The sequence below is a fragment of the Cygnus olor genome, assembly GCF_009769625.2.
Source record: "Cygnus olor isolate bCygOlo1 chromosome W unlocalized genomic scaffold, bCygOlo1.pri.v2 SUPER_W7, whole genome shotgun sequence".
NCBI lineage: Eukaryota > Metazoa > Chordata > Aves > Anseriformes > Anatidae > Cygnus > Cygnus olor.
The window spans coordinates 1,685,419-1,709,857 of NW_024429078.1; the positions used below are offsets into that span (position 1 = coordinate 1,685,419).

The 24,439-nt window shown below is 47.3% G+C and overlaps 2 protein-coding genes across 2 annotated transcripts in view; both read left to right on the forward strand.

The window, feature by feature from the left end:
• Positions 1-24,439, forward strand: part of LOC121063021 (CUGBP Elav-like family member 4) — a 1,483,068-nt gene that overhangs the window by 1,248,103 nt on the left and 210,526 nt on the right. The gene's annotated exons all lie outside the window — the stretch shown is intronic.
• The window catches only part of LOC121063017 (ubiquitin-conjugating enzyme E2 R2-like), a 76,631-nt gene that overhangs the window by 44,578 nt on the left and 7,614 nt on the right, over positions 1-24,439 (forward strand). The window contains 1 exon segment of the mRNA XM_040543325.1: positions 20,850-20,936. Within this exon segment, the coding sequence (XP_040399259.1) occupies positions 20,850-20,936 (87 nt within the window).

Consider the following 24,439-nt stretch of genomic DNA (forward strand, 5'->3'; position numbering starts at 1 on the left):
GGTAAAATGCTTACTCCTACAGGTTGAAACAGCACCAAGAAAGGATACAGGAATTTCACCATATGAGATGCTGTTCGGATTGCCCTATCTGGGCAGAAGGGATGAGATACCACAATTCGAAACAAGAGAGTTTTCTTAAGAACTGTATTCTGGGGTTGTCCTCTTCTTTGTCATCTCTCAGGACCCGTGGGTTGTTGGCTCAAACCCCACCTTTGGAATTCCCCATTCACCACCATCACCCAGGAAATTGGGTCCTGATTCAGACTTGGAAAGAATCAAAGCTCCGGCCTGAATGGGAAGGACCATTCCAAATACTATTAACCACTGAAACAGCCGTAAGAACTGCTGAAAAAGGTTGGACTCACTATGCTCGAGTGAAAGCACCCATCGACCCTAGTACCTGGGAAGCTGTTCTACAGAAGGCTTGTTGGAAGTTGAAATTGAAGAGAAAAATCTCATAGTGGACTCTGAGCAGGATAAAAGCTTACAATTGTAAACTAACCTTTTATTTTCACAGGTAACTAATGAGTGTGACTTGTGATTGAGAGAAAGGACAGACCTATAGTGAATTGAAGTGTTCCCAAGGGGGGTTTGTTCTAGTAGTAGTGTACATATATCTTATTCTTTGTATTGATAATTATTTGAAAACCTAAGGGTTAAAAATAATGACAGGGAAAAATCAACTACTAATTTTGTTTCTAGTGATTGTAGGCCTCAGAGAAGGCCTTGGTCAATTGGCAACTTGGAAAAGGCATGACCAGATAATAGTAAGATGGGATACCCCGTCAAAATATGGGTGAATGTGACAGAGGGTTATGTACTGAAGGGATGCAAGACACGGACTCCTGATGGCTCTTGAACAGGAGACCTTTATTGCCCTTTTTCACCACTACATATACTTTCCCCGTAGCCCCACACGCTGTCCACGTGCCCGAATCTGTCATACAATTGGTTAGAGACCCCCAGACGCGCCTCGAGCCAGCCAGCAATTGGCCACTGCCCAAAGCTCATCTTTAACACTGTAGCCAATTTACTTTATCTCGACCTTGCTCAAGTTTTTGGTTCTACCGCTGTTTTCCTCATTCTCTAACTCAGGGACGTGTGAAACAGCACAAAGCCACCTGCGAATTCGTTTCCCACAATTCCCCCTTTTTTATTTTCAATCAACCAAATGCTTTCTATAGATTTTTCTATCAATCACCGCAGACACTGCAATAAGCAAGGTACAATAAGCAACGGGGTGAAAATCACAAGCAGAATTACGATTGTAAAGTAGCGTGCCTACTAGAATCTACATCAGTCAACAAGCCACTAAGCGCTAGGGATTTTGCTTTGCAGCGTTTCTGCATCTCACTCGCACAGCACAATCACGCAAAGAGGCCTCTTGCACTTCTCATTCATACCACAAGAAAACATCACTTAAAATAATTTGTGTGCGGCTTCAGGAGGTCCTTGTCTGCTCCCGTGGTGAGCGGCTGAGAGTGGAGACCCCTCCGAGGAAAATGCTCGGGGTGCACCTAGGGGCGTCCGTTCCACAGTCGATCCCACAGCCAAGCAGAGCGGCTCATGGTGCGAGGAAGGATGCTATTATAGTTTTGTATAATTACACCAAAGAGATGCATTGCAATAAGGAGCAAGTGTGGCGTTGACCATTTGTTTCATGACTTGTTTTTTTGCCTGAGCAATTAAACCTTACAAATGCTGTTGCTGTTACACATCCCAGGATATCTAATTCCTGTGGCTCTAGGGGCGTTTGCAGCAAGTAGACAGTCCAGTCTTTGTTATCTGCTGGGTTCCCCACCAGACATGTTGTAAATGGGTCGTTAGCACTAGCCAGGGACAGGCACATTGCTTCTTGTCCTGTCACGTTGGCGAGGGTGACCCAGATGTTGCAGTGTGGTTGGATGGAGACCCAGGGCTGGCAATAACCGATGACAGTGGCGATTGTGAGGAGGAGACCAACCATGGCCTTACCCCCCTTGCTGGTACCCATCTTGGTCCGTGACCTGTGGAGACACAAGCATACCCTCGACCCCAAGTTATTAGAGGCTGGGGTCCCTCCCAAAGACCTGTATTTAATTTTTTTACTATTACTAAGGCCTGCTCTGACTGTGGCACCCGTGACAGAGCGGAACTCATATTTTTGTAATGTTTTACTATGGGCGGTACCTCTTTGTGAGGAAAGGGTAATGCTAGGTGAGTCATTACGTGAAGTGCCTTTCCCAACCTGTTCTGTGGTGTTTCCTGGGTGTCTCCCCCTTTTTGTTAATTTGGCAGTGTTTTCAAGGTGCGATGTGCGCGCTCAACAATGGCTTGGCCCATGGGGGAATGAGGAATGCCTGTGATGTGTCGGATACCCCAAGTTCGAAAAAAGGTTTGAAGGGAGTGACTACCATAGGCGGGGCTACTGTCGGGTTTTATTTCTTTTGGGATGCCTAGCGCCACGAAAGCAACACGGAAGTGAGCCTGGACATGGCGACTAGTTTCACCCACTGCAACTGTCGCCCAAATAGCATGAGAGAAAGTATCTACCGATACGTGAACATATTTCAAGAGACCAAATTCTGGAATATGCGTTATGTCGGTCTGCCATAACTGTAAGGACGGTAGACCTCTATGGTTTACCATTAAAGACGGGGTCGAAACATGTTGTTGACAGTCAGGACATGTTTGGACAATCAATTTGGCGTCAGCAATCGATATAGTGAATTGTTTCGCCAAGACTTTGGCGGATTGATGGAAAAAGGCATGGGATATGTTGTGGTTTAGCCCGGCTGGCAGCTAAACACCACACAGCCGTTCGCTCACCCTCCCCCCTCCCTCTCCGGGATGGGGGAGAGAAACGGGAAAGTGAAGCCTGTGAGTTGAGATAAAGACAGTTTATTAAGACAGGGAAAATAATAACAACAACAATAATAATAATAATAGTATTAATAGTAATAATGTGTACGAAATAAGTGATGCACAATGCAATTGCTCACCACCCGTTGACCGATGCCCAGCCTATCCCCGAGCAGCCGGCCCCCCCACCCCGGCTAGCCACCCCTATATATTGTTCAGCATGACGTCAGATGGTATGGAATACCCCTTTGGCCAGTTTGGGTCAGCTGTCCTGGGTCTGTCCCCTCCCAGCTCCTGCTGCACCCCCCAGCCTGCTCGCTGGCAGGACAGAGCGAGAAGCTGAAAAGTCCTTGGCTTGGTGTAAGCACTGCTCTGCAACAATTAAAACATCAGCATGTTATCAGCGCTCTTCTCATTCTAATCCAAAACATAGCACCCTGCCAGCTACTAGGAGGAAAATTAACTCTGTCCTAACTGAAACCAGGACAGATATCCACCCCTTATTCCATACCATTTATGTCATGCTCAGGTTACACTCTTTCCAATACCTTCTAATTAATCACCATTTTCATCTATGATATATAGCAATCATGGTAGTGATGACATACAGTGTTATATGATAATTAACATACTATAATTCAACTCATGGGCTATTCTCACCCAGTATTAGGTCCCCTTGAGGTACACACCGGACCTCCCCATTCTTTTGCATTACCCACCAAGTGCATCCAGGTCCCTGAGCAAAAGCAATCCCACGAATGGGTTTGCCTTTTCCTGAGGCAGTAGCAGCCCAGACTGTCTTACCCAGCATGTTTCTTATGTGCACTACAGGAACTTTATCCCCTTCTACAGTGCGTAACAGGTTTGATTGGGCAGGTCCAGCTTGGTTGGCAGATCCTCTAGTATTGACTAACCAGGTGGCCTTTGCCAAATGTGTATCCCAATTTTTGAATGTCCCAGCACCCATTGCTTTCAGTGTAGTCTTTAACAGTCCATTGTATCGTTCAACTTTCCCGGAGGCTGGTGCATGATAGGGGATGTGATACACCCACTCAATACCATGTTCTTTGGCCCAAGTGTCTATAAGGTTGTTTCGGAAATGAGTCCCATTGTCTGACTCAATTCTTTCTGGGGTGCCATGTCGCCATAGGACTTGCTTTTCAAGGCCCAGGATAGTGTTCCGGGCAGTGGCATGGGGCACAGGATATGTTTCCAGCCATCCGGTGGTTGCTTCCACCATTGTAAGTACGTGGCGCTTGCCGTTGCGGGTTTGAGGGAGTGTGATGTAATCAATCTGCCAGGCCTCTCCATATTTGTATTTCAGCCATTGTCCTCCATACCAAAGAGGCTTTGACCGTTTGGCTTGTTTAATTGCAGCACATGTTTCACAATCATGAATAACCTGTGCTATAGTGTCCATGGTCAGGTCCACCCCTCGGTCACGAGCCCATCTGTATGTTGCATCTCTACCTTGATGGCCTGAGGTGTCATGGGCCCATCGGGCTATAAATAATTCACCTTTATGTTGCCAGTCCAGGTCCACCTGAGCCACTTCAATCTTAGCAGCCTGATCCACCTGCTGGTTGTTTCTCTGTTCTTCAGTAGCCCGATTCTTGGGCACATGAGCATCTACATGGCGTACCTTTACAACCAGGTTCTCTACCTGGGCAGCAATATCTTGCCACAATGCAGCAGCCCAGATGGGTTTGCCCCTGCGCTCCCAGTTGTTCTGCTTCCATTGCTGTAGCCACCCCCACAGGGCATTTGCTGCCATCCATGAATCAGTATAGAGATAGAGAACTGGCCACTTTTCTCGTTCAGCAATATCTAAGGCCAGCTGAACGGCTTTCATTTCTGCAAACTGACTCGATTCACCTTCTCCCTCAGCAGCTTCTGCAACTCGTCGTGTAGGACTCCATACAGCAGCCTTCCATCTCCGATGCTTTCCCACAATACGACAGGACCCATCAGTGAACAGGGCATATTTCTTCTCATTTTCTGGTAGCTTGTTGTACAGTGGGGCTTCTTCAGCACGGACCACCTCCTCCTCTGATGATATCCCAAAGTACTTGCCTTCTGGCCAGTCCATAATCACTTCCAGGATTCCTGGGCGACTGGGGTTTCCTATTCGAGCCCGCTGAGTAATCAGTGCAACCCACTTGCTCCATGTAGCATCAGTTGCATGATGTGTAGAGGGGACCCTTCCTTTGAACATCCAACCCAGTACTGGCAGTCGGGGTGCCAGGAGGAGCTGCGCTTCAGTACCGACCACTTCCGAAGCAGATCGAACTCCCTCATATGCTGCCAATATCTCCTTTTCGGTTGGAGTATAGCGGGCCTCAGATCCTCTGTATCCCCAACTCCAAAACCCCAGGGGTCGACCTCGAGTTTCCCCAGGTTCTTTCTGCCAGAGGCTCCAGGTGGGGCCATTCTCCCCGGCTGCGGTGTAGAGCACATTCTTTACATCTGGTCCTGTTCGGACTGGCCCAAGGGCTACTGCATGAACTATTTCCTGCTTAATTTGTTCAAAGGCTTGTCGTTGCTCAGGGCCCCATTCAAAAGCATTCTTCTTGCGGGTTACTTGGTAGAGCGGGTTTACAATCAGACTGTAACTTGGAATATGCATTCTCCAAAACTCCACGACACCTAGGAAAGTTTGTGTTTCCTTTTTGCTAGTTGGTGGAGACATAGCTGTTATTTTGTTGATCACATCCATTGGGATTTGACGACGTCCATCTTGCCATTTTATTCCTAAAAACTGGATCTCTCGTGCAGGTCCTTTGACTTTATTTTGTTTTATGGCAAAACCGGCCTTCAGAAGGATTTGGACTATTTTCTTCCCTTTCTCGAAAACTTCCTCTGCAGTGTCACCCCACACAATGATGTCATCGATGTACTGCAGGTGTTCAGGAGCCTCCCCCTGCTCCAGCGCAGACTGGATCAGTCCATGGCAAATGGTAGGGCTGTGTTTCCACCCCTGGGGCAGCCGATTCCAAGTATATTGGACTCCCCTCCAAGTGAAAGCAAACTGTGGCCTGCACTCTGCTGCTAGAGGGATGGAGAAAAATGCATTAGCAATATCAATTGTGGCGTACCACTTGGCTGCCTTTGATTCCAGTTCGTACTGGAGTTCTAGCATGTCCGGCACTGCAGCACTCAGTGGTGGCGTGACTTCGTTCAGGCCACGATAGTCCACTGTTAGTCTCCACTCACCATTAGACTTTCGCACTGGCCATATGGGACTATTAAAAGGTGAATGGGTCTTGCTGATCACTCCTTGGCTCTCCAGTTGACGAATTAGCTCGTGGATGGGAATCAGGGAGTCTCGGTTGGTGCGATATTGCCGCCGGTGCACAGTTGTGGTAGCGATTGGCACTTGCTGTTCTTCAACCCTCAGCAACCCCACAACAGAAGGGTCCTCTGAGAGACCGGGCAAGGTAGACAACTGTTTAATGTCCTCTGTCTCTAAGGCAGCTATGCCAAAAGCCCAGCGGAACCCTTTTGGGTCCTTGAAATATCCTCTCCTTAGATAGTCTATGCCAAGGATGCACGGAGCATCCGGGCCAGTCACAATACAGTGCTTTTGCCACTCATTCCCGGTTAGACTCACTTCAGCCTCCAATACAGTTAACTGCTGGGATCCCCCTGTCACGCCATAAATACAGATGGGCTCTGGCCCTTTACAGCTTGATGGCATTAGAGTACATTGTGCACCGGTGTCTACTAAAGCCTTATACTTCTGTGCGTCAGACGTGCCAGGCCATCGAATCCACACAGTCCAATAAACCCGATTGTCCCTTTCCTCCCCCTGGCTGGAGGCAGGGCCCCTCTAGTCCTGGTCAGAATGTTCGTTTCTGTGTTTAAAGGACTGCCTGCTGGAAGTTGGAGCAGCAAACTTTTCAGAGAACCCCTTTCTCCCGATTGTTTTCTTTTGCAACTCACGTACCCGTGCCTCTAGGGTCTCAGTAGATTTTCCATCCCATTTTCTCATGTCCTCTCCATGGTCCCGTAGGTAAAACCACAGGGTGGCGCGGGGTGTGTACCCACCATATTGTCTTCTTTGCACGGATGCACGTTTACCCCTAATAGCTGAGACACTGGTTTGTACAGGTGGGGAGGAAAATACACTCTCTTTAAGTTGGTGGACCTCTTCAGAAAGTTTCTCCAAAGTATTCTCTTTTAGTTGGTGGCCACTGGTTCGTTCAGGTGGGGGGGAAGATAAATTCTCTTTAAGTTGGTGGAACTCTTCAGAGAGTTTCTCCACAGCCGAGACGCAGGCATGTAGGGAAGAGGAGAGATTTCCTTCGTACTCCCGGAGTTGTTTAGCCATTTCACCCACTGTGGGGTCTTCACCATCTTTCCAGGTTATTATCGTCAATGTGCTGGCCCATGATGATGGTGCATTCCGTACAAACTTCCGCCACATGGGTCGAGTACACTGGACTTCATCTGGATCTGTGGATATTTGTGCGTTGTCTAGGTCCTTATAAATTACCTCCCGTACGGCTAATTCCCTCAGGTACTGAATTCCCTTCTCCATGGTGGTCCACTTGACTAGTAGACATACAAGTTCTTCCTTGTAGGGATACCTTCCCTTCACAACTGACAGGAGACGCCTCCAGAGGCAGTAAGGTGGTGCTCCATCTCCAATTGCTTTGTCAATGCTTGCATCTCTAGCAAGGGATCCCAGCTGCCTGGCTTCCCTGCCCTCTAATTCCACACCATTGGCTCCAGTGTCCCAGCACCGGAGCAGCCAGGTGACAAGCTGCTCACCTATACAGCGACCAAAATCTTTTCGCACATCTCGTAGCTCACGCTGGTATAGGGTTCGGGTAGTTACTGTTGATTTTTCAACATCCTCATCTTCATCCTCCTGCACATTTGATGGCCCAGCCCCATCTTCTCCATACCCAGACTTAGCAGAAGCCTGTCTGTGTTCTAAACGACCTGAATCTCTATACCATTTTTTCACCTTGTCTACAGGGGCAACTTGCACTGCTACAGCTCGCTTCTCTGACCCAGCTACAGGGTCTGCCACAGGGGTTGGAATACCCTCTGCAGGGGCAACTTGCACTGCTACAGCTTGTTTCTCTGACCCAGCCACAGGGTCTGCCACAGGGGTTGGAATACCCTCTGCAGGGGCAACTTGCACTGCTACAGTTTGTTTCTCTGACCCAGCCACAGGAGTGGGAGCGACTGCAGGAGCTGGAGCAGCTGCAGGGGCTGGAGTGGCTGCGGGAGCTGGAATTGGAACGGCTGCGGGAGCTGGAGCTGGAATGGCTGCGGGAGCTGGAGCTGGAACTGGAACGGCTGCAGGGTCTGTCACTAGGTTGATAGTAGCATCAATTGCAGCTCGATAGGCACAAGCCAGACCCCAGCACGCTACAGTGATTTGTGTCACTTTGGAACTGCCAGAGTCATGACACCTTTTTTTCAAGCATTCTACCAGTTTTTTAGGATTTTGCAGTTGTTCAGGGGTGAATGTCCAAAACACTGGAGGTGCCCACTGCTCTAGAAACCTGCCCATATCCTCCCACACTCCCTGCCACTCGCAACTATCCCGCCTCAGGACAGATCTCTGGATGGCATTCCTAAGTAGTTGTTTAACCTTAAACAAAACCTGAAGCGCATTCAGGAGACATAACAACAAGAACATGCTGGTCTGAGTATCCCAAGGATATTCAACATCTTGGAGAGCTACCGTAACTAGCTCGGGGGATAAGAGGGTGGTGAAGGAGGAAGGGAGAGTGAACAGGTAGGAAAAAATATCTTCCCCTGTCCCCTCCACAGATTGACTCCCTGATGAAAAAAGGCAATAGGTGTAATTGCTAATAGTTTCTGAGATATGGTTTCCGAAGTATAGAGTCGACGACAGTGCTGAGTACAAATACCAGGTTAGGGTCATGACCAGAAATCTCATCATTTCATAAGCCATCGTTACACCACACAGTACCATAACAATCTTAAACCAGGGCCCGGAAAGGATAAACAGCGTGACAGGGAGCACATACAGAAAGTAACTTGCTATAAAACTCAATTTGGGAAACAGGCACAGCAGACTTGAGATTAAGGCAATCAACATTGTGACTAGCAACTATTAAGCAGGTCGAATACTTATACCAATTTTAGTTTAACACACTCTGGTCAAATCTGTCGATATCTCAACCCTTCGTGCCCCACGTTGGGCGCCAAAAGGACTGTTGTGGTTTAGCCTGGCTGGCGGCCAAACACCACACAGCTGTTCGCTCACCCTCCCCCCTCCCTCTCCGGGATGGGGGAGAGAAACAGGAAAGTGAAGCCTGTGAGTTGAGATAAAGACATTTTATTAAGACAGGAAAATAATAATAACAATAATAATAATAATAGTATTAATAATAATAATAGTATTAATAATAATAATGTGTACAAAACAAGTGATGCACAATGCAATTGCTCACCACCCGTTGACCGATGCCCAGCCTATCCCCGAGCAGCCGGCCCCCCCCTCCACCCCGGCTAGCCACCCCTATATATTGTTCAGCATGACGTCAGATGGTATGGAATACCCCTTTGGCCAGTTTGGGTCAGCTGTCCTGGGTCTGTCCCCTCCCAGCTCCTGCTGCATCCCTAGCCTGCTCGCTGGCAGGACAGAGCGAGAAGCTGAAAAGTCCTTGGCTTGCTGTAAGCACTGCTCTGTAACAATTAAAACATCAGCATGTTATCAGCGCTCTTCTCATTCTAATCCAAAACATAGCACCCTACCAGCTACTAGGAGGAAAATTAACTCTGTCCTAACTGAAACCAGGACAGGATAACCGTGCTTGCTCCAGCACCTTAGGCATCGGGGCAGTCAGGGTCATATTAGTTAGCTGGTCAGCGTGTGTTTTACCCTCTGCAAAAATACCAGGTAACATGGTGTGGCTTCGCATGTGAATAATACAATATGGGTGCACTCGCTGCTCTACCAAAAATAACAGCTCTTTAAATTTTAGAAACAAGTTTTCCTTTGGGATATGTCTCAAATGTGCCCTCTCAATGCGCTGAGCAACACCTACAGCATATTGTGAGTCCGATACAATATTCAAAGGTACTGTTTTTTTGCTGTTTTTTTTTTCCTTTTTTTTCTTTTTTTTTTTCCTTTTTTTCTCTCTTTTTTTGTTTGTTTTCTGGCTGCAATGTCCTCGACCACTGCATTGATTCGTCGCAAATCATGCAGAAATCTCCATTCCCCGCTCTTCTTCTTGATAACAAACACTGGTGAATTCCATAGGCTGTTTGTCGGAACAATATGTCCTTGTTGGAGTTGTTCTTGAACCAAGTCCTGCAGACTACTGCTCGGAAAAGAATCAATTGAGCAATTCTAATTCCCTTTGGTATTGACAATGGTGGAGACGGTGTCCAAGCCATAGTTTGGATTTGTCCATTATAATCGGCATCAATTATCCCCGGCAAAACAAACAATCCGGTCAAAGTTGTACTTGATCGTCCTAGCAGTAATAAACTACAGTCATTCCCAATTGGTCCTTTGACGTTCAATGGAATTTTATGAATGTGAGTACACCACAACAGGGTGTCTGTTACTGTGGAGGCATCCACTCCGGCACTCCCTCTGGTTCTTGCTGAAAGGGTGTCCACGGTGGTAACCGTGGCAGCGGGGCTGCAGCGCGGAACCCTGCTCCACCGTGGTACTCCATGGGCTGCAGGGGGACAGCCTGCTTCACCATGGTCCTCACCACAGGCCGCAGGGGACTTCTGCTCCGGTGCCTGGAGCACCTCTCCCCCTCCTCCTCCACTGACCTTGGTACCTGCAAGGCTGTTTCTCACTCCTCTCACTCTCCCAGCTGCTGTGTGGCACAGCGGTTTTTTCCCTTTTTTTTCTTTTTTTTTTTTCTTTTCTCTTTCTTACATCTGCTCTCACAGAGGCTCAAACAACATCGCTTATTGGCTCGGCTCTGGTCAGCACCGGGGCCCTTACCTAACATGAGGCAGCTTCTAGATTCTTCTCACAGAAGCCACCCCTATGGCCCCCTGCTACCAAAACCTTGCCACGTAAACCCACTACATTCCAATATACTCTTACTTTACAATTATCACAATCTTCACAAACTTCGCTTACATCAAAAAGAAAAAGAATTCCCCACACCAAAATAAACAATATCATCACAACACCGACGAGGTGGACAATTTACACACAGACCACCCCTTGTCCCTTCACCACACTAATATGAAACATATTCCTCACAATTGCTGCTTTCTTAAATTCTTCACAACTATTACATTCATAAAAAAAATCCAGTCCATGTTTTGCCCGTTACTTCTCTCGAGTATCATCCTTATCTCAAATTCCTTGAGCCCCATGTTGGGCGAGTAAAAAAACCATAAGAAGTTATCACGGATTTGGGGTAGGAGGTTTAAAGAAACCAATCTTCCAGCAGTATCGGACAACAAATGGCACAGAAACTATAGTAATGCTGAGTCGTACTGGAGCAAACAATTTGTGAATAGCATATGCCAACAGAAATGTGCCTGTACCAGCAGCCCTTTTAGATTGCAGCGATGATTCACTGAAACCAAGTTTGAAGAGAACTGCAGTCATATCCACACCACTTGACACAGCCAGGTAGAAGATTCCTAGAGATACTAATGAAATTCCAACATGGAATGAAACCCCTACAGCACCATATTCTTTGAAAACTTTCTCAGCTGCTGGGATTTATTGAGTTTCTTGTGTTCACTGCTACGATCTGTGGCTGCCTTTTCAGGGGATCCACCCGCATCCTTGGCCGAGCTGCCGGCGGCGGCCCGCAGCGCCAGCAGAGGGGCCGGCGGGCTGAGGGGGCGGGGGCCGGCCGGGAGGAGGCGGGGGGACAGCAGCGGCGGCGGCGGCGCTTGCGGCCGTGCGGGCTGTCGCGGAGCGCGGGCGGTGCGCGGCTCTGCCCGGCCTCGCAGGGCGGACAGAGCGGGGGCCCGCGGGGCCGCGGGCCCGGGCGCAGCAGCAGGCGGAACATGGCAGCGCCCGGTGCGCGCGGGCGGGCGCCCAAACCGGAGAAACGCAGCAGCCGGCGGCGGGGCGGGCGGGCGGGCGCCCGGAGCTGACAGCGGGGCGGGCGGCGACGCTGGCGGCAATCGTACGGCACCAACAATTGACCAGTCATAACATTTTCTAACAGTGACCGACCAAACGGTGCGTGTAATCCATATGTAGTCACAGTCTTTCGTAATTCTTTAATGAGGTCCCAGGGGAAGGCATTATATTCATTTGGACCGTTGGGTCGCACCTGCACCGGGAAAGCCATTCCCACCGGGTCCCCGTCTTTTAGCGCTTCCCGGCGCACCGGCTCCCATCGTTCCCGCGGGGCGAAAGCTCGGGCCCCCAGGGAGGCATTATCGGGGGCAGGCAAGGCGGGAGCCGAGGGGGTCAGCGGGGAGGGGCTCTGCGGCGGCGGTCCGCGGCCCTCTTCCTTGTCATCCCCCAGGTCTATCAAATTGCACTGCTCTGGTGACCTTGCAGGCTCTGATCTCGGTTCGGCTGCTTTTATTGCCTGGGCAGCGGCATTCTGTACTTCCTTTTCTGCCTGCCACGATCTTAAAGTCTCTGTCACCAGCTGCCACGTAGTCATCACCTCAGCAGCATTAGTATCCCCACTGGACGCTGCTTCCCATATTTTTTCCCCCGCTTGGTCCCAAGTTTTTACATCAAATACTGTAGAAGCCATTGAGGGGAACCCTTGTTTTCGCAGAAATTTCAATAACAGCTTTATCTTAAATGGATCAGATTTTACTCCCCTTTCTATTAGGAGTTGCTTTAGTAGTTTCACTATAGCCTCTTCCTCTGCCGAAAGGCTAGCTCCCATGATTAATGCCCAGCCGCTCACCTGTCCTTCAGGTGATGTCCCAGGGTTGAAGCTGCAGTCCAGCTGCGAGCTTGACTCGTTCGGCTGGGTTCCCTTCAGACTCTCGTGCAGCGCTGCTCCTCCCCTATCACGTCGGGGTCACCATTTGAAGGGATGCAAGACACGGACTCCTGAGGGCTCTTGAACAGGAGACCTTTATTGCCCTTTTTCACCACTACATATACTTTCCCCGTAGCCCCACGCGCTGTCCATGCGCCCGAATCTGTCTTACAATTGGTTAGAGACCCCCAGATACGCGCCTCGAGCCAGCCAGCAATTGGCCACTGCCCAACGCTCATCTTTAACACTGTAGCCAATTTACTTTATCTCGACCTTGCTCAAGTTTTTGGTTCTACCGCTGTTTTCCTCATTATCTCTAACTCAGGGACGTGTGAAACAGCACAAAGCTCCCTGCGAATTCCTTTCCCACAATGTACCACAATCTGTCATGTTTGATGCTTGTGAGGTGTTAGCTTGTGGAGATTTAAATGCCCAAGGACAATTGAGCAGAGAGAATAAATAACTGGGAGAGACCCAACAGCCAGATTGAGAATAGCTGTATGGAAACGATCCTCTATTGCCATCAAAGGGAGAAACTCAAGGAGAAAACAGGAGGCCCTCTTTGAAATGCGGCAGTTCAAACATTTGAGTTTGAAACAGGGTATGGGGATAGAATGGGTCAAATATACTGTCCAGGGTCTCAACCATAGCAATTGCTATGCTTGTGCCTCGGGATGACTGATTGCCCAGATAGTGCCCTGCCCATTGGGGTGGACCAAGGACTCCCAGGGGATGTGATGTATGATTGCATTGCACCAAGAAAAGACTGCCTGGGGAAATGAGGCCTGTAAGTCTCTCTCTTTGCTGTTCCCTTCCTTGCGTGATAGCAATATCAGGGTTCCCCCTGCATTCTCTACAGCTACAGGTAACCATACACCCTGCCGTGAGAGGCAAGCTGTGAGTGCTACCCGGCATCTGGGAGAATTTGCCTTGTGCACGAGGACCTTGAATGCTACCAAGGACTTGATGGGAAACTGCTCAAGACTTGAGATCCCCAGGGCAGATCTCTGGTGGTACTGTGGAGGGAAGATCTTACGGTCCACCCTACCATCTAACTGGGGAGGCACTTGTGCACTTGTTCAATTAGCTATACCCTTCACCCTGGCATTTGAAAGAGAAACATCACAAATACCCAGAAGAAGTAAAAGCAGCTTAGGAGTATCATTCGATGATGGAGCGTACATAGATTCTATTGGGGTGCCTAGAGGAGTTCCCGATGAACAGGAAGCCAGGAATCAAATTGCTGCAGGGTTTGAGTCCCTGTTCTGGTGGGTAACAATCAATAAGAATGTGGATTGGATTAATTATATCTATTATAATCAGCAGAGATTCATAAATTATACAAGGAATGCGATAAGAACAATCGCTGAACAGCTAGATGCCATCAGCAAAATGGCTTGGGAAAACAGAATAGCATTAGAGATGATGCTCGCAGAGAAAGGAGGTGTGTGTGTGTGATACTGAGCAACCATTGTTGCACTTTTATACCCAACAATACTGCCCCGGATGGCACAGTAACTAGAGCATTGCAAGGGCTTACCACCCTTGCCAGTGAATTGGCAGAAAACTTAGGGACAGACACTTCCATCACCCGAGGGTTGGAATCTTGGTTTGGTAAATGTAAAGGGATGGTAGTGTCCATATTTACATCCTTGATCATAGTAGCAGGAGTTCTGACAGCCATTGGTTGTTGTACTAGTCCTCTTACACAGGGGTAGTGCAGTGGTTAATTGAAACTGAACTATTGAAACAAATGACCATGGAGCCACCACCTTACTCAGATAAGATGATGATATTAGAGGAGATGGAAAGCAAAGAAAGTGAAGAAGAGGAAGATATCTACCAAATTAGACCTTAGAGAAAAGTTTTGCAAAAATCAACAATTTATAAAGAAGAAAAGGGTGGAATTGTGGGAATAAAAATGTTGTTTTTGCAGTGTTACTGTTGTAAACGAAGATACAACTCAATCTGAATTTATTAATATTTTTAAAAGGCACGTAAACAGTGGTGGATGCGTGGGGAGTCTACGCTCTACCAACATGCACACACAACCGTCAAACTTTCTAAATATATAGAACATTGCTTTTACATATTCATAAGAAACCCGAGTACGCCTATACATATATACAATCAGATCAGTTTGAACATAAACATGGCAGAGTTTTCCGAATTCTGGTCAGTGTTTAACAATCCTTTAAGTCTATTACTATTAATGTCCATGACTGGGGGAGCATAGTTGGAGTTGGTAATCCCGGCTGAAGTGCTCCCATATCTTCCATGACTTCATTAATTTTTCTCAGATCATGTAACAGTCTCCATTTTCCATTCCTTTTCTTGATTACAAACACCGGAGACTTCCAGGGCTAGTCGTGGGAACAATATGTCTCGCTTTAAGTTGTTAAGCAACTCGGCCTTCGGGCCCTACGCATCCTATTCCTCCCGGATCGAAGGGAAGCAGATCCGGCTCCTTTTCAGGGCCCGTAGGGCCTGGATCAAAAGGAACGTTCAGGTCACCAGGGGGCGTAACAGCAAAGGCCTGCGTTGGCTGTAGCAACGGAGGGGCCGATGGTGTAGCAGAAGGATCGGTGGACGAGCCCGCAGCTCCCTCACTGTCTGGCAAAGCACACGTTTCTGATTGTGGTCCCACAGGGCTCTTTAAGGCCTCAGAGATTGCTCGCCAGGTGCTGAGCAATCCCACCGCAACCTTTTCATTTTTAGTAGCAGAGTCCCACACCTTGACCTCAATTTGGTCCCATGTTTCAGGATCATAAACTGTCTGATTCGTAATAAAGGGAATAAGCTGTAAGGTTACGAGGACATTTTTTGTTTCTAAGGACATATGATTCCCCATAGCGTGCAACTGCTTACCTTCGGCCAGTGAGGGGCAGTTGTGTGTGCGGGTCTGCTTCTCTCAGCTTGAGCTTACTTCCATCTCCGGTGCGCCAATTTCCAGTGACTTTCTATACGAGCTTCTTAGAGCGGTTTGCTGAGTTTGGCCGAACCCATCTTCATTAGACGATCAATGTCCCTGTTCCTGTCCTGGTCCCTGTTCTGTTAGCCTGTTCCTGTTGTTCGTGTCCCTGTTTGTTTTCATCATCGAGGACAGGCTCCCTTCTTATACCATTCGCCCCCCAGCAGTACTTTTCCACTAACTATTCATTGATCAACAACTTTGCCTGGCAACAGCAAACACCCAGCAACTTCCATGCCTTAATGGCTGGAGAACAGGCAACCCGAGACAGCAAGGCGTCTCCTGAATCACCCTTCTTTGTTCCCTCTGAACTCTTTACATTCCTGATGGCCTCATCGTTAAGAGTCCGATGTTATCACCAACCATGGGTCTTGTCGACCCCCATGGCCACACTCCCACATCTCCCCCTTCTTTATTAACATCAACCATCTTCTTGACACGAATTATTACTCCATATATCACAGTTACATTGTTTAAAGGTAAGGAATGGGGTATTGAGATATGCTTGCAGTGATAAGAAAACTTAGCAGACAACCTTGTAAAATGCAGACAAACAGACTCCTTAGAGCAATTAGGTGAAGATCACGGTGTCAAGTCAGATAAGTGAAGAAACATTACCACTTCAAACAGTAAAAAAGTCAAAAGAAATTTGAAATTTAACAGGCCGGCACTGAAGGCCATGTATTGTCTGTGAAGCATCGGATAGGTTGTGAACCCGGATTACCCAGTCAATGGGGAAACAGGGGAGGGTCCCGGTCGTCGAGAAAGAAAGTTTATAAACTGTACTGTGTGACTAGTAGGCGCGCTCCTGCTTGTGGGATGCCCGCCGTTGCAATCCCGAATACAATTACTACTTCACTGAGATCCTCACCTGAGCCTATGTTATTGGCTACGGAGTGTTTCTCACACTCCTGCCCGGGCACGGGGGTGATCTGCAGGAGGTGAGAGCTGTATGCTGTCTGCAGGAGCTTGGCTCTGGGCTTCTTGGAGCAGACCATCACAAAAACATTACCAAAAAGCACAAAATATATGTAACTCTTCCTTTTTATCTCAATTTGTTGGGTTTTCAGAGGATTTTCACTTCCATTGTTGCCGTCTGTTCATAAGGCTTGTGCTAAGCTGGTGATGTTATAAAATAATCTTTACCAAGTAGTGTCAGAAACATCAAGCAGCTGCAGTTTCCATTGGCCACTGTAACAAGCTGCTGGTTCCCCTGATATCCCCAAATCACATCAGTTGTTGTGACGCTGGTGGCTTTCCAGGAAATGGGTGCTCCCCGTTTTATCCCCCTCCCGTCACCCCTCTGCAGAGGATAGATAAGATGGATTCACTGTTCCTACCATCGCTGCCTTAAAAACAAGGCATCTGGGTTTTCCCAGCATGAGAGGAGTAGAATAAGTCAGTGTCAGACTACAAAATGTCATATAGAGCTAAGCTGGAATAAATACTGAATTTCTAGACAGCTGAATTTAGGAGGGAATCCTGCTCGTGATAGTGTTTCCCACCAAGAGGGAGATGGTATTAATACGTAAGTGTTGCTTCAAGTATGTGGCAAGACTTCTGGAAACTCAGAATCACTGCAGTAATTATTCATAATGACTATCAGGGCTTAATTCAGTGGTTGGTAGAAACACTAGCTTTGCATTTTCAGGCTGATAGCATGGATATCAAGTAGGATTTTATTTTTCCAGCATATATGGATTTCATTAGGGCTGTGCCTTACCAAAGCTGGAGACTGAAGGAAACTGAAATCTGAAGTGCGATCACCATTGGCAATGCCAAGGAGCAAGGCAGTAAAATAGGAAACAGCTGAAATGAGTGTGGTGTCCAAGTAACCTTAAAATGTGGTGTGCTGCGACTTGGGGGTTGAAGTTCTTGTGCAGTAGCTGTAAATGCCTGCAAAAGGCTGGATCTTCTGACAGTCTGGCCTGTTGAATGGCAAACTAGGGGAGCTCATGGTTTTAACTTAGTGTTTTTTTTCCTCTAGGGACCATACATATGAGTTGGGGAAGGGGTAACGGGTGGGTGATTGGTCTGTGTTCCCCATATCAAGGGCATTCTGTGGTGTCAAAGAGCCATGGTGAGACGGCAGCTGAAATCAGGGTTATTTCTGGTTAATTTAAGCTCAGATGGAGGAGTCAAACAGGTAAATGCAGTAACGGCTGGGTGCTTGAAGGTGTGTGTGGATGGCAACAAGGTAAATCCGGAATCCTAAATTCATCTGGCTGTAAGCAGGCTGGAAGCGAGCTGCCCTGCAGCTCTGACACTCTGAGTATGCAGCAGTCCCTGGCTGAGCTTGCCAGCCATGGGAAGCAGCTCAGAGCTGAACTTGCCTTAGATTGGTGAAACTGCAGGAGGGAGAACTGTGAGCTACTGCTTTATTTGAAAAACGTGGTTATTGCCTACTTCAGTCCCATTTTCCTCCCTTAATATGTTTAGAATTGGGCTTTTAGTGTGTGTGTAGGGGGAACCTGACTTGTAACCATGGCTGTTGACAAGTCTGTGCAAGCAGTCTTGCAGTTTGTTGGAATTTCTCGACTAACTTAACCCACCAGAAACTCAAACAGCATTTAGCGAGTGCAGAGTGGTTCTATGTAACTTCCTGTGATAACTTGTGTTACAGAAGAGACGCAGAGTAAACCTCCAGGACCTATTTATAATGCTCTGGGAAAGCGGTTGGTTTCGCTTTTCAACTTCTGAATGATCTCAGTGCAGGGACTTGAAAGTGGTGCTTTTTAGAAAATCCCTGCTTGTAATGTGGGGTTTCCGAGTTCAGGGGCTTGTGGCTCTGAAATCAGGCTTTGTACAGAGGCTCTGTTTGCTTTCTGCTCCAGCACAGCATCTCAACGTGCTAAACATGCAGGCTAGCTAGAAGAGGCTCACTGACAGATAGCGTGCCCCTGTGAATCCTCCAAACATGCAGCTGGTTACAGGCAAGCTTGGCTCTCGGCTGCTTCTGCATGAGCAGAAAAGACTTCTCTAACTTCTCTCCAGTGGCATTTTCTGGTGCCAGAGCTCGGGAGGCATCCTTCCCATGGCAAAACACCAAGTTTCATTAATTCTCTAACGTTTGCTGTTGCAGGCAGATTGTCCTTTTCTATTGCAGAGCTGTGGCTACAGAACAGGATTTAGAAGTTGGAAACCATCTTCCAGGGCCTATAACTTCTGCATGGCCATTGTGCACAGAGCCCATGGATGCTGGATGGCTCAGCTTTCCCAGTGGTCTTCACCCAGCCCTGAGGGCTTCATCTCAGGATGTGGGAGCAGAGGGGCTGTGTTGGGAGGGATGGGACCTGCTTCCTCAGCCCCTAGCTGTGTATATGGGGTGTGAAGATGATGCTGATACACTGCTGGCAAGGTTTTTTAGCTGTCTAGTAACTATACCAGTGTAGAAGACATGCATGTAGCTCCTGCCAAGAAATCTTGTAGCTAGCCCCATCCTGAGTTTTGTTGTTTCTTGTATTTTTAATCTCAGTCCTTGGGCTGTTTCAAGCCTTAGATCTCCTGAAACTGCATGTAAGCACAGGAATGGGCTTGGGAAAACCCCAGTGGTCCCAAGAAGTCTGCAGCTATGAGATGCAGTTCTTAAGGTGAAGTAAATGTGCTCTGCCCTTGGTAAATCTTTGCTCTGCTGCCAATTCTGGGCAGCACGTTTTGGAGCCAGGCATTGTCTCACTGCAGCAGCTGCTTATTTCTGCAGCGGCGTGGTGATAACAGGCGTTTGCCTGCTCTCTTGGAACAGTGCCATTCATGTAACTGACCTTAAACCAAGGGCTAGGATTGTTTAAGCAAATCCTGAATTGTTTGCTTGTGAGCATGCTGGGGCAAATTCCTGTGGTGGAAGGACTTGCTGCTGTAACATACCCACGTGCTGCCAGTAGCACAAGCAGACGTGCAGCATGTAAAGCCATGTGAGCTGCTCAGCTTGTTTCATAAAGTTGAACAGAAAACCTTCTGTTCTTTGCTCCCTGGCACTTTGGCCCGATAAAAGCTGGGTTACGATGCAAAGACATATGCCAGTCTGTAAGTAAAACTGTAGCCAGCTGCTTAATTGCTTGTGATTGAATTTGTTTGCCTGCCTGCTTACGTTTCTGGGACTTGGGACAAAACCTTCCCATACCTTGTCCTGTGAACAAGGTCAGGGACCACCTCCTGGACTGGGTGCTTCTCTAGAGATCCCACCTGGGGTTGGCGGTGGGAGTCCTGGCAGGCTGAGCAACACTGAGGGGAGGATTTGGGCTCCGCAGCCCAGAGCATGGTGCATAAGCCCCATTTTCCGAGAGGAGCATTCCTGGCACTTAACCCGTCCAGGTTCAGCCCTTTTTCCCTACTTGGCTGGCTTTTCCAGCTGCTGCGAGTGGCAGGGCAGCACAGCAGTCACATCCAGTGCTGGGATCTCTGCAGCCTCTGCACAACTGACTCAACTCAGTCTTGCCCCACTGCCGTCTGCTGACCTCGTGCATATGGAAAGGCAGTACTCATTGTCCTGGCCCATCCGTGTTTGGTTCATCGAGTTGCACGGATTTATTAAACAGACACAAACAGCATTCAGACGTGTTTGTTGTGGCAAGAAGTATGATATTAAGAACCCAGGTAGACCAGTTTTATTCTCACAAGAAAGGCAAAAAGCCTTGGGTGTCAGTTAAGCAAGTGTTTAACAAATCTTCTCTCTGGAAAGATGAAATTAAATTTTTTGCACTGGCACATGTAGAACAGGTCTTCTCATCATGGCAAATGGTTTTAGCCTGCTTCTGAACCCAGCAAAAAAACATCTTTTTGTCTTTTCACATCTATTTTGCCCTGTTGAACAACAGTTGCTGGATAGTGCTGCATGAATCAGGACATGGCAAACGCCTTTTGGCTTGTTTTTAGGACTGACCTGGGCTGGTAAGGCTCAGATATTTAGTTTTTTTCTTGCTTAGTTACAAAGACTGCTTATAAGAAACTGTGTAGGGTTGTACTGTGGTTCCACATGGATGCTGGTATGTAAAACGAACTGCTCAATGGCCTTACTTGAAATTGTTTTCCACTTTTTCATTGTGATGGTAACTTGCTGATCTCCTGTTGTTCTGTTTCCTAACTAAAATATTTTTTTCTTTTTGCAGGCTCACATTAAGTTTCCTATTGACTATCCATATTCACCACCTACCTTCAGATTCCTGACCAAAATGTGGCACCCCAACATTTATGAGGTAAGGTTTTTAAAGAAGTTTTCCTAGGCATGTGAGAAGGCTTTCTAGTTTCTTAAATTTTAGTACTGTCCATACTTCCATATCTCTAGCCATAACTAAAGTGGTAAACTGTTTGTGTTAAATGTCAGGTTTGTGGTTCAGCAAGAGTTAATTCCTAAAATTTGTAGGAAAAGCTGTTCTTGCAGGCAGGGATGGAGCCTTTCTCCTACCTGCAATTGCAGCCTGTAGCCCCAGCTGAAGCACTGTACTGCAAGTGTTGGCAATTTTAGGGGATTCTTGGATGAAAGCTGGTTTGGTCTTTGTGTTACTCTACTGTGATATTTACACAACTAGTGGTTGTCTGTACGCTGTTCAAGTACATCTTTGTTTTTGGCTTATCCCACAGTTTTGTGTGATGCAACAAGATATAACGGGGAAACAAGAAACAATCTTCTGCGAATGAAGGGGTTTGGTCTCAGGGCACTGACTGCAGAAGAACCAGAGCTAGGCTAGAGTCCAGCTTCAGGAGTCCTGTGCAGCCTGGTTGCTCTTCAGAGAAGACTGAACAGATACCTCTGGGCTAAATGTCTGCAGGCCAGCTTGGAGCAGCACTTAGTTCAGTGCGTGTGTAGGTCACGTTCAAAGGGTAACACCTGTGGGCTGTTGCATCCGTAATTGGATCGTGGTATGAGTACGTAGCAGCTCCTGAAGGGGAACGTTTGTATACAAATGCTCTTCAGAAAGCAGCACTCCCTAGCTTGAAAATGTCTCTGATGCTGAGAACAGGCTGCCTGGAGAGGCTCAGGGTGAAGGCAGCACAGGGAAGTGCTGTGCTGAGGATGCCTGATGCATCCCGGCACTGTGTGAGCATGGGGGCTGGCAGGGCCAAGCTGTTCTCCTGTGCCACTGTTTGGGCATAGCACAAATTGCTCTGCGTGTGCCACAAATAGGCTAGGCTGTGTTTCTTGCTGGGCTTTCGTATATCAAGTGATCTTTAGCTTATCAGCCTGGCTGAGCTGAGCTGTCGTGTTACAGAGCAGCAGCTTAAGACAGACTTCAACAGCGCCGGTGCAAAGACAGTGGGAAGGAGCGTTTCATTTCGTGGGTGCGATGTTGCTTCTAATCTTAGTGCAATCAGTTCAAAACTACCCAATTTCAACGAGCTGTATTTGAAAGTTGAAGGCCTGTTTTGGATTAAAATTTGACTTAAGCTTTTAGTGGAGGCCAGTCAAGTTCCTGTCAAACTTCAGAATATTCTAACCACGTGTCAGCCTGCTAGGACTGCTGCTTGGAGTAGTTTGAGAGGCTAAACATTTTTTCACAAATGTTCCTGTTAGTACAGCTCTGTCATCTTGTCACAGGTCTCTGAGTTTCTGCAGGCTTCCTTTGGGTCCAGTTCAAAACAGGAATGTCACTTCATCACTGTGAACAAACGATGGCTTTGCTTGATGCCTTGGGCTTGGAAGGTCCTTTTCTAGAAAGCTGCTGCTGCTGGATGTCCATCCAGAATGAGTGCACTTTGTGTCACATTAAACTGCATTGATATTCTAGTCAGAAATGGCCAAAGCCTATCCAAACTTCAGTGCAGAGCAGGGTAGTAATCAGTTCTAATTACTGGATGCTCAGGATTGCCTTGTTATGCCCAGGGACTTCCTAAAATCAGCCATCTGATAGTCTCCTGGCTTGAATTTTGGACTTGACATCAAATCTAACGTGTAGCCAAGGATAGTGTTTCTCTTCAAGGCTCTCTTTCAGTTACATGAGAGCTTGGTCTATAAATAAATAAAATCTCAGGACCTGTATATTACTGCAGATCCATACTGTAGAGGTTGTTTCTGAATGCAGAAATTCTCATGCAGGAGGTGAGTGGGAAATGGTTACCAAAGTGGTATATACAAAATGAATCTTGGAAAGGCCCAGTCCCAGTGGGAAAGATGAAAAATTGACTCTAGGAACAACTGAAGGTAGGAGGAGAAAGTAACCCAAAACCTGATGGGTATATTTTGGGGTTACTGTTCAAATACTCCAGCTCTCAGCTTTGTACTTTGTGTTCATAGCAGTATTTCTTGGAGCTGAGGGAATCTGAAGCAGCTTGCAGGCTGTTTTGGAAACATTTAAGCATTGAAGATGAGGCACTGGGATAACTCCAAATGAAACTGAGAATAAATCAGCAAAGGGCTTGAGGTTTGAGGGTTTGTCAGGAGGGAAAAATATCTTTCAGTGTAATGAAGATGAAAGACAGTAGCAGTGTGCAGAATCTGCTGGTGAGACCAGATGGAGAGGTTGAGGCTGACGTTCCAGTTCTGAGCAGAGACTCGAGGAGCTTATGTGTTTTCCTCATTTCCAGTTTGCTTGGGTCACCTAGCTGGATTGTGGTAAAACCGCATTTAATACTGGGGTTTTTATTTTTGAGGTAATAAGGCGTTTCAGTTCTGTCATAATAAAGTATAGGCTAGTTCCTGTGCTTTTTCTTCCTCTGGCAGATAAATACACCATCCTCCTTGTTCCTGTCTTTCAAAAATGTATGTAGGATGAGCTCTCCCCTTGCCTACACTGATCCGACAGGACACAGGACATAGCCAAGCTTGGGGAGCTGCCTGTTTGCTGCCTCCTACAAAGCTGATCCTCAGTTTCTCTTGTTCTTCTGACCAACCCGTACCTTAGATCAAGGTGACAAGTGACAGCCTTGTCATTCACCCCATCCTGCAGGGTGGCACTGGGACCCCACAGGCCCCTGGGGTCTGCTTTGCTGGAGGACATCAGCTGTGGTGAACATTGCTACAGTACTCCTGTGGAGTAATCGTGTCAGGGTGCTGTTGCTGATAGAAACCGGTAAAAGCAATTCTCTTAGTGTTTATAAATGGTAGGCATTATGAAACTTTGAATCTATATTCAGGCTATAATGCTGGTGAGTAAAACACAGCTTGAGGATTATGTAGCTGTATGGCTTCCATATGCTACCAAAATATTCTCTCTCTTGCATGCTGGAAGGGACTTTCTGTGAAACCTTCAGGGAGCATCTCCTGCTTTTTCACCTGATATTTCAAACAGCTATGTCTTAGGGGAGCAGCCTCAGCCTGCCTTGCACCATCTGTTCAACCTCTGCGCATCCCAGGAGAAGCATTGTTTTGATACCTGAGCTAGGATAGAGTGCTAAATCCCTGAATTTAAAGATTCTTGTAGCTAACTCAGTTACCACTGGGGAAGAAAAAAATTAACCCTACTTTAGGTCTCGTGTGACTAAAGCTCATCTCTATCATGATGGCAGTATGTGCTGTCTAGAGACTGATTTAGTTTTACGTGACTTTACCAACTATTGTTGGTTGCTTTGCTACATTCTCTAAACTACATTCTCTAAAATATCTTGGCCTGAGATCGTTTTATTTCAATTTGCAGACTAAGGGAAGATTTTGAACATATTAATATGGCAGACCTAGGAAGGATTGAGAACTGTTTCCAGTTCTTGCACGTTTTTTTCATATCAACAAGGCAAAACTGCTCAAACATAGCCAGAGATGGAATTG